Source organism: Natrix helvetica, assembly GCF_964273705.1.
Source record: "Natrix helvetica genome assembly, chromosome: 2".
In the NCBI taxonomy this organism is placed as follows: Eukaryota; Metazoa; Chordata; class Lepidosauria; order Squamata; family Natricidae; genus Natrix; species Natrix helvetica.
Window position 1 is genome coordinate 38,044,497 of NC_138552.1, and position 18,383 is coordinate 38,062,879.

General features: G+C 37.1%; 1 protein-coding gene across 2 annotated transcripts in view; it reads left to right on the plus strand.

Moving 5' to 3' along the window:
- Positions 1–18,383, plus strand: part of MSH3 (mutS homolog 3) — a 49,397-nt gene that overhangs the window by 18,791 nt on the left and 12,223 nt on the right. For both annotated transcript variants that reach the window (XM_081941087.1, XM_081941088.1), the window contains exons 12-19: positions 595–704; positions 6,910–7,042; positions 7,554–7,741; positions 8,432–8,600; positions 14,915–14,979; positions 15,851–15,967; positions 17,824–17,931; positions 18,188–18,302. In XM_081941087.1, coding sequence (XP_081797213.1) covers positions 595–704; positions 6,910–7,042; positions 7,554–7,741; positions 8,432–8,600; positions 14,915–14,979; positions 15,851–15,967; positions 17,824–17,931; positions 18,188–18,302 — 1,005 coding nt within the window. The remainder of the gene's footprint in view (positions 1–594; positions 705–6,909; positions 7,043–7,553; positions 7,742–8,431; positions 8,601–14,914; positions 14,980–15,850; positions 15,968–17,823; positions 17,932–18,187; positions 18,303–18,383) is intronic.

Consider the following 18,383-nt stretch of genomic DNA (forward strand, 5'->3'; position numbering starts at 1 on the left):
TAGTTTATCAGAGACTGACTGAATTCATACATGTTCCAGCGCTTTACTTTATTTCGATAGACTTTTTATATATTTAAAACGCCTGGCCTCAATTGAGCACAGCTGGCATTGATTGGAAGCAATTACTGATGCTGAAGTCCTGGGCACATTAATTTCTAAGGTGAGGTTTCTAGCACTGCTTTGATTTTAACAGTGGTGTTGTCATTCTTTGGGCTTTGAAGCTCTGTCAATGTTGGCTTGGACTAGAGAGTTGGAAAAAATCATGATTCTACAGAGATGTGCCGTGGAATTACTGAATTAGACCTGTAAGATTCATTACATAACTCCTAGTCTCCCCTTGCCTCAGAAAGTATCACTGGCATTAACAGTGTAAACTATTTGTAAGGAAACTAAAAGGAAAAAAAATGGAAGCAGATGTTTAACTTGGACTGCATGATTTTTGATACTGTATATTTGGTACTGTATGTCTAAAATATTTCTACAACGCATTCATTCTTCTAGAATTAACAATTTGAGTTGCTTTCTATTTTGGATTCATATTTTATATTGAACTTATCCTCCAATTTATTAATTTAATGCCTATAATTATTTTAGACTGATATGAAAACCAAAGGCAGTCTTTTCTTTATCTTGGATCATACAAAAACTCCATTTGGACGACGAAAACTAAAGAAGTGGGTCACACAGCCTCTCTTGAAATCCAGGTATTTATTATCAAACAAATCACTGATGTGGATCAGCCCAAATGCATTTAACTTTTGAGTACCATTATATAAAGAAGCTAGATGAGTTGAATAATACAAGCTTAGAGAAAAAAGTCTTGGCATTCAAACCAACTTTGTCGCTCAGTGTTTCTTAATAGAAAGAGAATGTCCAGTAGTGTGTGTGTGTGTGTGTGTGTGTGTGTGTGTGTGTGTGATACTCTCACTATTTTTATTGCTTATGTTATACTCATAACAGAGTTTGGTAATAGCAGTCAGATAACTGCATAAAATATTTTTGCAATAAATTGCCATTATGCTTCCTCAAAGAAAGTTCCATTAATGTCTTCCAGGTTGATGGAATGTAAACTGGAATGAACTGATCCTTAAAGGGAGGACTTTAGTTCCTCGTGGTCGCTATTTGATTGCTAAATCTTCAAACATGGAATGTTATGTAAAATACTGACCTGTCAGCAATTTATCTACAGTGATCTATCAGAAAAGCTGATTTCCCCCCCTAATCAGTGTGTATTCAACCAGCTTCCTCTCCTAGCATTCTGATGAATTACTGTGGTTGCAGCTAAATGTGCTATAATTGTAGTTCAGAACCATTCTGCTAACAGCTTTTCATTATGAAACCATGCTAGATGGCTCATCTTTTCCCAAGAGGAATATCTATGACTAAAGCTTCTTCTAGATACAGTAGTAATTTTGCTGAAAATTTGAAAAATAGTTTAAAGACATTTGAGGAAAATGTGTAAATGGGCTATTAACAGAGAAGAAAGGCCAACATATCAATATGTTGTATATGTGAAATGAACCAGTTGCTGATCCGGTGTTGGACTGAGTTTATCCAGACCAAGGATTTAATATTTTTCTATAGTGAAATGTAAGGAAGTTTAGATCAGCAATTAGTATCATAAAATATTTTGATGTATAAGCAAAGCTGCGGTAGCTATGATACTAAAACTTAATAGAGATAATGGAAACTTATAATACGTAGTTTTGAATTTAATTTCATATAGGTGAACCTCTTCTTATACTAGATACTGTAAACGGATTACTTAATCACCAATAAATGCAGTTCTTTTATATCAGGGGTGTCCAAACTTGGGAATTTTAAGACTTGTAGACTTCAACTCCCAGAACTGCCCAGCCAGCATGGCTGGTAATCCAATATACATTGGACAAAAATATGGTTGTAGTCTTGCTGTCACAAGTTATGAAAAAAACCCCTCTGTATTCAAACTGTTCTTCACAGAATGCTTATTTACAGTATGTTATATTTTTGTATTTTTATCTTATCTGATCCATCTAATCAATTAATCAGGCTTTGGGGTTGCTCTAATCAGATTCATTCTGAATAGCGAACAATTCTCCCTTTGTTATTTGGAGATATGCAAAATAAAATATAGTCAAAATGATACATTCACAATATAAGAACCTAGAAATAGTTGCAACCCCTCGCTCAGTTAAAACCATTTTTGAGGAATAAACATCTTATTCACCTGCCATCTATCCCTTTGGGCTTGTTTGAGCATTCACATCAATAGATTTCTGAATGCTAATGGGAAAGGGGCAACATGAATGTCCAGGGCAAGTTTTAAGAGGGAGAGCAAAACAGAAGGCCGGCTTCCATGACCCTACAACTGGCACTTCTGAATGATGAGAGAGCCTATCCTGCTTGACCCTGTTGCATAGGCAGATGTTGCTGTTCTAGAACAAAGATCTGAAGATCTATATTAAAAATGCCCCAGGTGCATTGTCTCACTAATGTCTCAGAAAAGGCAGTACAGATTTTCATAGTTGTGCAAAAGCTTTATGTACCATAAATGTTTTGCTGTCTTTCAGAAGCAGTGTAAAACATAGAATGCATTTGGCTGGTCTGTTGTACTGCATTTAGAGAATTTAATAAAGTCATGTAATCTGTTGTAATAAAAATGACGTGGGAACAATGAAATTCTATTTTAGGTAATTTATTAAATTGCTCAAACAATATAACTTAATTATAGGACTGAATGAATCTAGCAGTATAGGAATGCAAAACTAGGAGAGGAAAAGCATGATTGGACGATTGTTTTTATAAAAAGAACATGGAAGTGTCCTGGAAGGTGACCTGCCAAGAGTATTTTTGTTTGTAGTGGATATAAATTGGATAAAAAAACAGACATGCAATCAGATCCCTTGTTGTATAAGACCACTGATGTAAAAAACAGAAGAACATTTAGGACTCTGGATTCAACTCCATAGAAAATTTATAATTAAATCCAGGTTGTTATGGTCTAATTATTTATACATTCCTCAGAGATGTTAATGATTCTTTACAGATTTTCAATAGGTAAGTATTCAGATATAAAGTGTTTATGGTAGAAAATGCTACAAAATTGTTTATTTAAGTGCAGTGTTACATTTCAAAGTGGTCAGAAACATGTATAAGCTCTGTATAAGTTATGTTTAAGTTATAGTTAATTAGAACTCATAAAGCCATGTAAGTATCAGCACATCTTACTATTCTGTTATACCTTCTATTGTATTTGAATCAATACATAAGTGAAGCAAGCATTTAATAATTCATCTTTTTTCATTGGTTTACTCATTTTCTTGGCACATGTTGCTGAAATTGCACTTTATTCATGCATAACAAAAGTCCTTGATTGTCATTTATCTGGCTAGAGTTAGATCTGCATTTTACACATAATCATCCTAAATGCATTCATGAATATTTTCACTAGTGGTGTTCATCAGCTCTGAAAAAATGTTATTTCATAAAAAATGTTAGTAACCTCATAGAATTGTCAGAATTTTTGTGGGGTGGTTGAAAGAGACGAAGTCTTTCTGTCTCTATTCTCTTTTCTTTCTTTAAGTTTAATTTACATTATATTACTATTATAATAAAAATTCTTAATAAAATTATATATGTATGTTATATACCTATATACATGTATACATGTGATTGTGCACATACACACATATCATATAAATTATTTTTATGAAGAACTTTTATTATGTAAGTTTTAAGAAAACCACCACTCCAGGGATATGCGAATTAATTCTCGATTGTTGAAAGGGCTGACAGGTGATCTAGAACAACTGAGTCTAATATTTGAAAACGCATAGAGAACTGTAAGATATCAGGACATTGTAGAAAAGGGAGCATAGTTCCAATATTCATAAAAGGGAAAAGTAGAGACCCAATCATCTTCAAAACTATGTGAGACTTCGTATCAGAGTTCCTACATTCTCTGAATATCAGCCAATAGAAATTTAAAAGACATGGCTTGAGTAGATTAATCAATGGACTGGAAAAAAAAGGACATAATTTATAAGCAGATACTAAGAATACAGAAATTGAGCATTCTATACATCTGTGTCAGCCCCAACTATGAAGAGCTGGCTATTTCTCTAAGGATAAGGACCAGAATGCTGATTATTTTGCCCTAGTTAGGAATATGAAATATATAGGAATTGAGTTTTTTTTCTTGGCCCTCACTAATTTTTCCTCCTACATATTTTTAATTCCATTCCATCTCCATGAGTATTTCATTTTGCCCTTTTATTGACTTCCTAAAAATCAATTATTTCCATCAAAATAATACTGTATTTGCATTCTTCCTTTAATCTTAACCATTCCTTATTCTCTTTGACTATCTCCTTTATAACCTCGCTTCTCTATATAGTTTAAGTAACATTTTACTATCATCCTCTTGTGCATTCGTCATTTTCTTATATGCATTTCTCTCATCCACAATATTACTCATCAATCAAGTAGAATTTGTTTTGCTTAAGCATTTATGAACTGAGAATATCATTTATTTAAAACCACCCTATTTTATATGGAATGTCTTCTCTTCTGTAATATAACAGAAGAAATTTGTTCAATTATATAAATACTTATAAATATTACTATACAATTTGATATGCAAATTTAGTTTCTGGCAAAATCTAGATTACTCTTAATAATAGTTTACTCCTACATTTGGGAATGAGGGAAATTAGTATTGCTCATTCTTGTTATACAAATAGCCATCCATGCTGCATCCGTTTGCCACCGTTACCTCCATTTTTAGTTTGAGATTTCTTTTAACTTTAACTTTAACTTTTATTTGATTTCTAGACCGCCCCTCTCCCAGAAGGGACTCGGGGCGGTGTACAGTCATATTAAAAACAATAAATATACATAATATAAATATAAATAAATATAGGTGTGGCTGGAGGAGGTAGCAGTAGTTTACTGTACAATAGTTAAAGTTAGATTTAAAATTTAAGAATTTAAAATACATTAAAACACCCCTAAAAACTATCCCAGAATAAAAATATTTGCCAGGAAGTATAAATGGGACTATAAATGGGCCAGGCCAGCTAATTGGAACAGGTAGGTCTTAAGTTTCTGTCGGAAGGAGCGGAGGTCGGTAGCTACCAACAGCGATAGAAATAAAGCAGGTTTGCTTCCTCTCCTTGGGAGTCTCATAGTTTTTTACAAAAATTGTAGACTTCTGTCATCATTTACAGACATTCATTATCCTTTGTTAGCAGTGTATGAATCCTTCACTGAAAGGTACCATGTTCAGCTTTTTAGTAACAATTTTATTCCCCAATTTTTATGTTTATATAAAAATGTGGAACTTGATTTGACTATTCTTAAATCTCTGCATAGATCAATACTTACAAAATACTATTAACAAATGTATTTTTAATAGCATTTGTTGTATTCAGTGGTTATTTAATATTTTTTGCACCTAGTCTTACTTTGTCACTCTGTACAGCTTGAAATCAGGTTAATATTACATTCAGTTGAATAAAGAAATGTATAGATAATTTAAACTAAATATCACAATTCTATATAATTTAATTTTATATTAAATGCAGTTTTTTAAAACATAAATTATAATAGTATAATATAATGCCAAATAAAACAAAAATAATGTCTTTTGAATTGCTAATGTTTGATAATATCTGTGGTAGTCTATTTGTCATAGAACTGCCATAGAACTGAAGTAAAAAGCATTTTAAAGTGCCTTTTATATTGGTATGTTTTTTTTCTGTTAAGTAAGATGAAGATAATCCTCTATGATTTTATAGTGCATAATTCTTGGGACAGTATTTCAAAACATGATTCTGTGAGAGGTAGAAAAATAGGTCACTTGATATCAGATTGTGCCTATTGACCCTTTCCCTCGTACTCTCCCTTTTTAATACTGAGGATTAGTGCGAGCAGAGTGTTTGCCATGGTGGTGTTAGATTATTGGAACTGTGTATCATAGCCATATGTGAAAATGATTAAAGTGCAGATTAACCTTACAGCAAAGGATCAGAGCCTTTAGAGTCTGTCATAATATGTTATCAGACTCTTAATTCAGACTGGACTATATTGTAAATTACATAATGAAATCTGCATGTTTCTGCCAATACCGACTGTATATAATGAATTACTGATAAAAATGAACAGTAATGACTTTTATGAAACCAAGTTGATTTACAAATTGTAAATTTGGATAGAGATAGGTCCATCTCCCAGCTAGGTTAAGGAAACAACTTTTAGTGTTTGTGCTAATTAGCTGACTGGTGCAGGCAGCAATGAGGTTGAAGGTGGTGACAGCAGCAGTAATAGGACCCATAAACCCCTTAATGTAGACTTAACCCTTTGAGAAACCATAGTTCTCTTCACAATTAGAAGTAATGAGACAAGATTGAGGCATGGGAAGAAGAGATTATTAGGAGATGTCAGTAGAATTTTTCCATTAATGTAAAGTGACAAATTTTGAAATATTTTGGTTGGGAAAAAAATGAGTAACAGTTGAGAACCAACCTAGTTGCTATCAACAGCGATAGAAATAAAACAGGTTTGCTTCCTCTCCTTGGGAGTCTCATGGTTTGCAGTTTTCTCCTAGCAAAAAATTCAAAGCTTGCTTGTTTGGTAATAACAGCAAACACTTAATGATTTTGAGGAGGTTTGTGATATAGAAGACTAAGTGGTCAAATCAAAGTGCATCTTGGACACAGGGAGAACTTTGACGTCCCATTTATGGTATTTCTTGCAGAGGTAGTTTGATTAATTTCATATTATCTTTTTGGCATCAAAATAAGATAAACTGTTTCTTTCAGGCATGTTTTTATATATCCATAGATCATTATTCCTGTTTGGAGTAATTATTGAAAATGCAGAAAAGGAGTGAGATTTTATTTACCTAATTTATCCTATATTTTACAGTGAAATTAATTCCCGACTTGATGCAGTGTCTGAGATCCTCTTCTCAGAATCAAGTGTTCTTGGTCAAATCATGTCTCTATTGTATAAGGTTCCAGATATTGAGAGAGGAATCTGTAGCATTTATCATAAAAAGGTAAGATTACAGATAATTTAAAAAACACATTGCTATTATATTTAAATGCAGGCAACTTTTCCTAAAATGTGTTTTATACATTGTAAGGCAGAAAATAATTGGAAATATCTAAGCTTTTAACAATGGCAATTTTAAACTCTTAAAACTGTCCATGCTTCTCATATTCCTGGTATGCTAGCTTCTTAAAATTCATGAACTATTTTAAGCTATGTATTGGTATTTAACATTACAATTTAATTTTTTTAAAAAATTACTTCAGTTTTAAATATTTAATAACGAAGTCAATTCTTTTCCTACCATAACAATAGAAATCAGGAGGCATATATTTCAGTGTATGTCCAAAATTAAGGAGAGAATAAAATAAACTTTGTTTATATAATCAGAGTATTAGAACTGATACAACAGACTTTTTGCCATCTTAAAGAACTTCATTTGTTAGATTTGGAAGTTTTGCAAGACTATTGTAACCTCAAGACCGATAATTTTAAATGATATTTGTTTATGTTTTCAGTGTTCTGTTCAAGAATTCTACTTGGTAGTAAACACACTCTCTAACTTGGAAACAGCAATCAAAGCACTGGTTCCAGCTATACAAGTTCAAGTACGAGCATCCTTGCTGCATAAAAGCCTCTTGGAAATTCCTGAATTGCTTAGTTCAACAAAAAAATATTTAAGTAAACTTAATGAAGAAGCAGCAAAGTAAGTAAATTAAGCATAGTGGGTACTATGTAGGTATGATGCAGTGACTATCTTTTTTAACCAAGTAGTGATTGTAACAAAAGTTCAGTTTTTTTCACCATTCCCAACTCTTTACACATACACATGATCTAACATAGATAATAGATACTTTTTATTGAAAATATTATTAAATAATATGCTACATTAGTTTTTTTAGAATTCCCATTAAATTCTGTAAGACTATCTCAACCTAACCCAATTTTGAACTGATGTGCCAGATTTTCCAGATCTAGTTAGAGTTTAGATGCACCACTTCTTTTTTGGCCTTTCTAAAAATGAAGGGAGTTGTGTCTCATACTACTACTCCAGCCAGTGCATGATTCAGGCAAGTTCACTTCTTAGACTTTGGCTAAGATCAACTAGTGTGTAGAATTGTGATCTTTGACAATAATCTCTGAAAATCAGACAGAATTGGGGGTTTTTCTTTTCTCTTTAGTTTCTCTCTCTCTTTTTCCCCTCCTCCTCCATTACACATAAACAGTTAAACTAACTGCAGAAGTTCTTCTGAATAATTTTTTTTCTGGTTCTTATAAATCTTAAATTATAGTGCCCTAGATTATATTCATATTATTTTTTGTATTTGCTCATTTTGTTAGGGTTAAACAAACATCTATGGTATTGAATTAAAAGTTAATTTGAATTTTATTTTAGAATTGGGGACAAAACTGAACTATTCAAGGATCTCGATGATTTTCCTTTAATAAGGAAGAGAAGGGGTGAGATTCAGACAGTACTCTCTCAAATCCAGAATCATATTCAGGATGTACGAAGAATGCTAAATTCCTCCTCTGCGGACTACATATCAGTATCAGGGCAAGAGGTAATATATATCTATAGACTTTGTTATGCTGTATGTTTGTCTATGCAACATTAAATGAATTTTATCAATCATGTAGTTGTGATTATGTTTTTACAGCAGCAGCTTTGTTGTGCTTTACTAAGTAGATTGGAGCTAAACAGTTTACCGCCCTTAGATAATTTGGAATACAAATTCCACAATCCCTTATCATTGACCTTATGGCTTTTGCTAACAGGATTAGGAGTTGGCACGAGTTGTTTTAAGGCCAGTAACATTTAAAGAAAAATGTGTTCAGTATGTAAATTTAGTAACAATGTACCAGAAGTTCTGTTATAAAAATAAAGTTTTGGGTAAACTTTATTAAAAGCGTTAACTGTCATAATATAAGTTAGAGAATGTCAACATCTGTTTGTAAGTATACCTTTGATAATAATTGAATGTTAGTTACAGTAATTATAAGAACTAAGCACTGTATAAAAGTGCATTAGCTAATTTATGGTACAGGGACACAGAAGAGAACGATTTAATAGGACATGTTCTAGGACAATGCTTTACCCAGAACTCTGTTTAATTTGGGCTAATTAAAATTACAAAATAGAGAAATGTTTTGAGGTTCATTTCAGCTATATAAGACATGTGATAAGGAAATAATATATTTGGCAAAGAGGCAGAGGATTTAGAGCTGAATTTTTTGCAGAATACTGTACAAAGTAATATATTTCCAATTTTCTAAGATCTCAGTGTTTTGTAGCACATTGACATATTTGAGAACCTTGAATATATTCACTGATCTCTTTACTAAATTTTTGATTCAATTTAAAACACTTCATGAATACAGTTTCTCTATAAGCAAGAAAGCCTAATTTGATTTTTACAGCACAAGATTTAGAACATTGTTTGAATGTTTGGATACTGGATTTATATGTTGTTATATAAACATATCATATCTAAATGAGTATACAAATCACAATTGCTCTTAAACAATGTCTGTTGGCTGAGAACCTGGGGATTATAGACTCAGCACAATTTAGCATATTCCAAGCTGGGAAAGGATGAGTTTATTTTACATGTAATTTTTATGAGAAGCACACCTTGCCTACAGTTTGCTTTTGGTTGTAATACAAATGCAAAATTAACTGTGACCCTTTTTCAGCTTGCCACATCCTAATTTGTGTTGGGCCTATAACTCCCAGGTTCACAATCAATATGTATCATTTAAAAGCAGTTACAAGTTGCATTCACATATATGCAATTGCTAATCTATGACTGTTCAAAGACAAATATAAAAATATTTCAATATTTCATATCTTAATTACTGTGCTAAGGAGAGGGAAATTGATGAGAGCAAAGGAGCATGAAGTTAATATCAATTCATTATCTTGATGTTATCATTTTATGTTTAAAAAAGGACTTGTATTTAATTATGAGCATTTATGATCATGAAAATAGAGTGTCAATTTTATGATCCCAATTTATCAGTATCTCTATACAAGTGCACAGAGTATGAGGAATAAACAGAAGCAAATCAAAATCTTAATGCAAATCTACAAGTACGACATAGGAACTTTGTTGAAATTTGTTATGGGTTATATCTCAACTTTTTCTCCAAAAATGGTTTCCATGATTTATATTTAGATCAGTTCTGTTCAATTATTGTGAACTACATTATAATAATTATGAAAATAAATTAACACCTCAGGAAAACATCTGTTAATGTTATTGTTAAGCAATATAGATCTCAAAATATAGATAACAGTAGTTTATAGATTACAGTGTAGTATGATGACTATGAAAACTATGGCTTCATAATTATTATGAGCCTATTTATCAACAGAATCACATGAGCATGTATGTAGTACATAGTAACTTTAGCAATGTTTCATCCAGATTTTGACTTTAAGGTTCTGTTTTTCTTGCCCCGAGCAACAAACCAATTATTCTCTTCATCTTTGAAAACAGAATACAAGTATAGGTTGGTAACCTATGATAGCATTAATTGTCAATTGCTGTTTATATTATTGTCAAAAAGATGGCTTTTTATAATATATAGTCTGGATGAATTTGATGAAGCAAAAGTGGTATGTGATAGTCAGATTCTAAGAGTTATGTAGTTACCGTATTTTTCGCCCTATAAGACGCTCCGGAATAAAAGACGCACCCAATTTTAAAGGAGGAAAATCTAGAAAAAAAAGATTCTGAACCAAATACTATAGTAAAATATTTTATATCAACTGTATAAAGTTAACAGCAGTTTAAGAACAATTTTATGTCAACCATGTAACACAGGGGTGTCCAAACTTTTTTCAAAGAGGGCCAGATTGGATGAAGTGAACATGCTGGAGGGCCGAACATTTTTTCGAACATTCTTTGAACAATAACAATTAAATGCAAATGAATTATTTTATGCCAAGTTAATTGCAAATGACATACTTTTCATTTCATAACATTAAGATCAACTGACAGCTGAGTTTTCACAATGTATCCATTTTCCCCCTGAAGACTTGTGTTTAGTACATTCAGATGCTTTCTTTCCTCTTTCCCTCTTACTTGTCTATCCTTCCTTCCACCCTCCCTTCCTCCTTCCCTTCCTTCCTGCCTCCCTTCCAGTTCCCTCCTTCCTCTTTCCTCCTACCTGCCTGCCTTCTTTCCCTCCTGCTTATCTGTGCTTCCTTCCTTCCTTGCACCTCCCTCCCTTCTGCCTGCCTGCCTTCTTTCCTCTTTCCCTATCCTCCTATCCTTCCTTTCTCCCTCCCTCCTTCCCTGCCTCCATTCCAGTTCCATCCTTCCCTCCTTCCTTCTGCCTCCTTCCTGCCTGCTTGCCTTCTTTCCTCTTTCCCTCCAGCGTGTCTGCTTTTCTTTCCTTCCTTCCACCTCCCTTCTGCCCTCCTGCTTTCTTTCCTCTTTCCCTCTTACTTGTCTATCCTTCCTTCCACCCTCCCTTCCTCCTTCCCTTCCTTCCTGCCTCCCTTCCAGTTCCCTCCTTCCTCCTGCCTGCCTGCCTTCTTTCCCTCCTGCTTATCTATGCTTCCTTCCTTCCTTGCACCTCCCTCCCTTCTGCCTGCCTGCCTTCTTTCCCCTTTCCCTATCCTCCTATCCTTCCTTTCTCCCTCCCTCCCTCCTTCCCTGCCTCCCTTCCAGTTCCATCCTTCCCTCCTTCCTTCTGCCTCCTTCCTGCCTGCTTGCCTTCTTTCCTCTTTCCCTCCAGCGTGTCTGCATTTCTTTCCTTCCTTCCACCTCCCTTCTGCCCTCCTGCTTTCTTTCCTCTTTCCCTCTTACTTGTCTATCCTCACTCCCTCCTCCCCTCCTTCCCTGCCTGAGCGGGCTTCTTGCATGGCCCCAGCCCTCCAGCCGGTGGCTCATCTAAAACTTGTAACTTTCCAATCTAGCGTTCTCCACCCACCCACCCCCAATCCGCCCGGATCTGTCATGCTGCAAAGAGATACAGTAGCTGGGCGCAATAGCAGCAATAGCAATAAGCAGATCCGGAGAGATTTGGGGTTGGGGGTGGAGAACGCTAGATGGGACACAATCAAACTTGATTCAAAGGCTTTGCCTACTGAGATCGGTGCGCTGCCATCCAAAATGCTGGTACCACGATCGCTGCAGCGCCCGCTTTACCTGCCGCTTCCCGGGCGGTTCCAGGCGGCAGAGATCGTAGTAATAGCATTTTGGATGGCAGCGCACCGATCTCAGTAGGCAAAGCCTTTGAATCAAGTTTGATTGTGTCCCATCTAGCGTTCTCCACCCCCAACTCCCTCCCTCCCTCCTCCTCCTATCCTCACTCCCTCCTCCCCGCCTTCCCTCCTTCCCTGCCTGAGCGGGCTTCTTGCATGGCCCCAGCCCTCCAGCTGGTGGCTCATCTAAAACTTTTAACTTTCCAATCTAGCGTTCTCCACCCACCCACCCCCAATCCGCCCGGATCTGTCATGCAGCAAAGAGATACAGTAGTTGGGCGCAATAGCAGCAATAGCAATAAGCAGATCCGGAGAGATTTGGGGTTGGGGGTGGAGAACGCTAGATGGGCGGCACCTCCCCCTCTGTTCGGAGCATCTGAGCTGAGCCCCGTTACCCCTGCCCCCTCCTCCTCTGCTGTGCTTTTGAGGAGCCATGAGGCTGCAGGAGACAGTAGGAAGGCGGCGGAGGGCAGCAGGGGGGAAAAAAGCCTCATGGCTTCTCAAAAGCACGGCAGAGGAGGAGGGGGCAGCAGGGTAACGCGCTGCCCAGCTCAGATGCTCCGAGTGGAGGGGGACGCGCGAGAAGTGAGAAGTGAAGCTGCCAAAGCTCCTGCCCATGGCAGCGGCGGCGGCGCGTCCCCCATGAGGCTTTTTTCCCCCTGCTGCCCTCCTCCGCCTTCCTACTGGCTCCCTCCCGTGGCAGCGGTGGCGGTGCCTCCCCCTCTGTTCAGAGCATCTGAGCTGAGCCCCGTTACCCCTGCCCCCTCCTCCTCTGCTGTGCTTTTGAGGAGACATGAGCCGCGGGAGCCAGTAGGAAGGCGGCGGAGGGCAGCAGGGGGAAAAAAAGCCTCATGGCTTCTCAAAGGCACGGCGGAGGAGGAGGGGGCAGCAGGGTAACCCGGTGCCCAGCTCAGATGCTCCGAGTGGAGGGGGATGCGCCGCCGCTGCTGCCATGGACGGGGGCGCCAGCGGGAGCTTTGGCGGCTTCACTCCAAATGTGCTGCCGCTGCCATGGGCTGGAGCTTTGGCGGGAGCTTTGGCGGCTTCACTTCTCACTGTCAGGAAATCTGCCGCAGCGTCGGGCAGCAAATGTGGTGCTGTTAGAGGAGGAGGAGGCGGCAGCAGATATTCCAGTAGCGGCAGGGGCTTTGAGGGTTTATTTTAGCCGCAGCGCCGGGCGCAAGCAGCTAGGATTGGCCGCCCACAAAGGACCTCCCCGGGCTTGCTTTGCTGAACTAGAGTCAGTCACCCCGCGCTCACCAAAACAAGTCCGGGGAGGTCCTTTGCGGGCGGCCAGTTCTAGCCTGTGACAGTACAAAACACCGCGCGGCAGTTGGAAACTGCCGTGTGGTGTTTTGTTGCCGCGCACCTTACAGGGAACAGTGGACCCAGGTGGCTACATTCGGCTTATAAGACGCACTCAGATTTTTACCCTCTTTTTTGGAGTAAAAAAGTGCGTGTTATAGGGCGAAAAATACGGTATATATCAATAAATTTTATCCTGTGGATGGAAAGCTAACTCAATATGGTTTTCGTAGATGAGCTGAACAACTAATTGAATAAATCAGTGATAGTATGTGACTGCAGAAAAGACAAAAACAGTCATATACTGCCATAAAACATGCCATCTGAAATAATGGAAAAGTAATAATTCCATTCCTTTGTGTATTATATAACTGCCTTGACTATTGCGTCCACTTTTGGATAATCCATGTTAAGAAAGATTCATATGGAAAAGAAAACATCAGACTCCTGAGGGAGCTGGATCGATTTAGCCATAAAATTGATGATTTTGTAGTAGGACATGATGACCTTCTAAAAAACTTTGAAACTTCTTAAACTTAATTTAAGTTTAAGGCATTATCATGCTGAAGACGACCATTCTACAGTTCAGGTCATAAAGCAGTTTCGAGATGAATTTTAAGAAAAATTTCCAAACATTGTAAATGGTTTCATTGTGGAAGTGAAGAGATAGATCCCCTTTTGTAAATATGACAAGAGTAATCTGCTTTCATCTGGATTCCTGTATTGCATAGAAAATGGAACCTGAGAGCTTTAAATGGTTCCTTGGATACATAGGCTTTTGTTATAACTGTCATATACATTTTCAAGGATTATTTATAACCATAATGGCAATGTTATTATTTATTTTGATTAAACAAAAGCTTCATTTTCAAACCAACGCTTTCTGCCAGATTCTAAATTTGTGCCTCAACCTTGGGAGATGATATGAGACAAATAGATAGGGAAGACTATCCAGAAGTATTCTGTGGATTAGTGCTTTAGTTTATCTACCTGAAGTCGCCTTCATTTCTTCTTTGGGTTTTTAAGAGTCTGAAAACCTGTATATATTGCTCTATGAACTGGTATAAGCTTAGTGTTTAGTTCCATTCTTTAATTCAAATTGTTTATCCGAAATAAATTAATAGCCCTGATAGTAATAGAAATTTGAACTGATATTCCTATTTATCTTATAGTTGCTTGACTATTTCTTCCATTGCTGTACTCTTTTCCTTATACATACTAACATTTTTGGGACAGAATTATGTCATCAAATGCATCATTGATAACTATGAAGAACTCTGCTACCTATTCAAGTACTACACAATTTTTTTCTAAAACAGTATTAATCATTTGATATTTTATTGTTTGGTGTTTCAGTTTCAGATTGAAGTTAAAAATTCAGTTGTATCTTCTGTACCATTAGATTGGATTAAAGTTAGCAGGTATGTAGCTTAATATAAATCCGAATGACTATTTATTGTGTTAATTACTTTCGTGATATTTATATATTGATGTTTCTGATGACAAAAAATAAAGTGCTGAAGTAAATATATGAATCATTTTTTTTACAATATCGTTTTTGGTGTGCCCGAGCAACAAAATAGACAATACAATTTCTGGGCAACATTTTTGGAAGGGGTTTGTCATTGTCTTCTTCCTAGAGCTAAGAGAGAATGACTAGATAATTATTATTTACAGTTGGCTTCATGTTTAAGATAGGACAAAAACTTTGGATCTCCTGGTTTCTAGCTCAGTTCCTTTAACCACTATGCCAAATTGGCTGGCATCAGTATGACAGATCATAAGGATTTGGGTTAATATTAGAAGAGTTATACAAACTTATTGGAAGATGTAATTGTTTCATTTAGTCTCAGACCCACCCCCCCCCAAAAAAAAAAACTGCGCCTGGTGATAGGGCATTAAGAAGTAGAAAGGATGTTATGGAAAGTAAAAGCCAAACTAGTCCCAGTGATAGTAAGGGCACTTGGGGCTGTGATTCCAAAGTTGGGAGAGTAACTCCAACTGATCCCAGGAATGACGTCAGAACTCTTTGCTCAGAAGAGTATAGTGCTAAGAGTAACTCCCAGACCTATGGTAGAGTAGCTGAGATAGGAAGACAGAAACCACCCATAGGAGTGAGAAGGATATGTGTGTTTTTGTATGTGCACACGCGCGCGTGCACACGCACACACAAATATATTATAATGAACTCTCAGAAATATTAATCCTAAGAATATACTGACCTAATTTTATGCACTGCTGAAAAATTTATTGATTAATCACATTTATGTCCTGTTTGATTCTTTCTTCAAGCACAAAGGTTGTAAGCCGTTTCCACACCCCTTTTATTGTAGAAAATTACAGAAAGCTAAATCAGCTACGTGAGCAACTGGTCCTTGACTTCAATTCTGAGTGGCAGTGTTTTTTAGAGTAAGTTTACAAACTAATTTTTTTTATTGTAATTAGGTTACAGAATAGAAACAGATTATAACTGACATATCAAAAGTTAATGGATTTGTAAAATTTAGCTGAAAATATTCCTTGCCTTTTTAATGGGAATGTATTTAAAATTCACAAACAGTATTTTAGAGGGGTTTTGAAATTTTCGAGGACTTTGATTACTGATAAGCAACATGGTACTCATTGGCACTTATTGGATGTGCATACTTTTTGGTGCTTATTAAGATCCATAATTAGTCTCATTTAAAAAAAATACTTTCTTAAATTTACAACATACACAGAAAGGTAGCTTTCTGCAAAACAAAGAACCGATAGATTACATCATATTTATTTGCACCATGTTTTGGCCCTAGGAGCCATTAATTAACAGAAAGCATTAATATGGGCTAAGTTCATCTTTTGGGAAATTTTCTGTTTTGTGATGCTCATCATGGCAGCCATTTTGGGAAGTGCACAAGCTGCTACTCGTTGCTGACATGACTTCCTCTGATTTCTGGGTTTGGCCAAAAAAGGCCCATTCCCAAATCCATGTTTTGTGGCCTGTCGGCCTCCGGCCCCTCCAACAGCTGAATCAGATGAGGCGGCGTGGGAGTCAGGGTCAACATCAAAGTAATCTGAGAGCTCCGAGGGGGAAGAGGGAATGGAGCTGGCAGAGAGAGAGAGAGACAGAGATGGAGCCTAGGCTATCCATCAGCCCTCAGATGGAGAGTCAACAGCCCTCAGGTCAGGAGGTGGCTGATGGGGAAGAGAAGGAATAGCTGGTCCAGTGCCTGACGCACGGATGTGCAGAAGGCAGAGGAGAGATAGGAGAGTAGTGGAAATCGTGAGCATATATTTGGGAAGGAAGACCACCGCTAGTAGCGAAGCCCCACCCTAGCTCTAGGGATAAAAGGCAGGGGGCAGAAATGAATAGATGTGGCAGACAACTATTCATCTCCCTACCGGACGGACTTGTTAGCCTGCGGTGAAAGAAACTTTTTGCCGGGGCTGCTAATAAAGGAATCATTGATTTAATTTCAGAGGGTTTCTCCTGTTTTATGGAGCTGGGTGCAAAAACTTAGCACAGAGCATTTGTATCACAGCTTATTTTCAAGCCTTCAGCAATGAGCGGGAGTTCTGTTGTCTTTGGGGGCTGGCTGCAACCACCCCATGTTGTAATCGCTGTCCCAAAATCCTGTCTGTATTTCAGTGAAGACCTTTTTCAGTCAGCTTCTTTGAGGGCAACAAGGCTGTCCACCAGATGGATTCAGCCTGGCATGGCGCAAGGTGCCTCTGGCAGGCAGCTTTTTGAAAGCAAAAGGGCTGCCCACCAGAGGGATTCATCCCAGTATGAGGACGAGTACAGGCAGCTCTTTCTCCCATCCCCTTAACAACCCTGGTGATTGTTTAATGACTGTAGCCAGTCATTAGTTACTGAAGATTAAGTCTCAGTTGTTGTCATAAGTAAAGAACTACCTGTACTGACAGTTTTACTATTATTTTCATAGTATTCGTTCGTGATGGATCATTTATCTCTTCCTTCTGATCACATTGCTGTACCCAGGCAGCTTTTGACAGACAAAAAAAAATCCCTTTGAAAGTGTTACCTTCCCCTTTCAGAATTTCTCAACTTCTTTGTATCATCTCCCAGTATTGCATCATAAACAATCAAACCAATCATAATTTTTGAATTTGTATGTGTAACTAGATGTACACTTGGACTAGGTATTGAAAACAGACAACGTATGTAAGAAACTTTGTATAGATATAGCATTGCTGACTGGTTATAGTTTATTTGCATTAATATTTCATTCACTCTCTTTCCTTCCCAATGTACTTTTCTCTAGTCATTTTAATGAGCATTATCATGCACTCTCTCAAGCTGTGGGTCATCTAGCAACCGTGGACTGTGTTTTTTCCTTGGCTGAGGCTGCCAAACAAGGAGATTATTGCAGGTATCTTTTTTTTAAAAAAAAAAACCTACTGGAATATTTAAGGAAACATTTTCCAAAAGTGCTGATCAATTCTTGCATGCCATGTTTGAAAACCTACAGATCAGATCTGATCTCCTCCAGATCAGATTGTTATTGGGTAGAATTGATGGAGCTTCATTTATTATCAATGGGCTGGCTTGTTTCGAGCTCGATAAGGCAAATGTATGATTTGGGGCCTTTATTCCACAATCAGTCTATAAACACATTTGTTTTTCAGACCTGTCATAATAGATGAAAAATCAGAAATAATGATAAAGAATGGGAAACATCCTGTGATAGATATGTTACTAGGAGAGCAACAGCAATATGTCCCGAATGATACATTCTTGTCAGTAAGTAAACTTTTAAGAGCTAGGATAATCAGAAGATCATAACATTGGTTTTAGTTTTTAGAAAATTGTTAAATAATACGG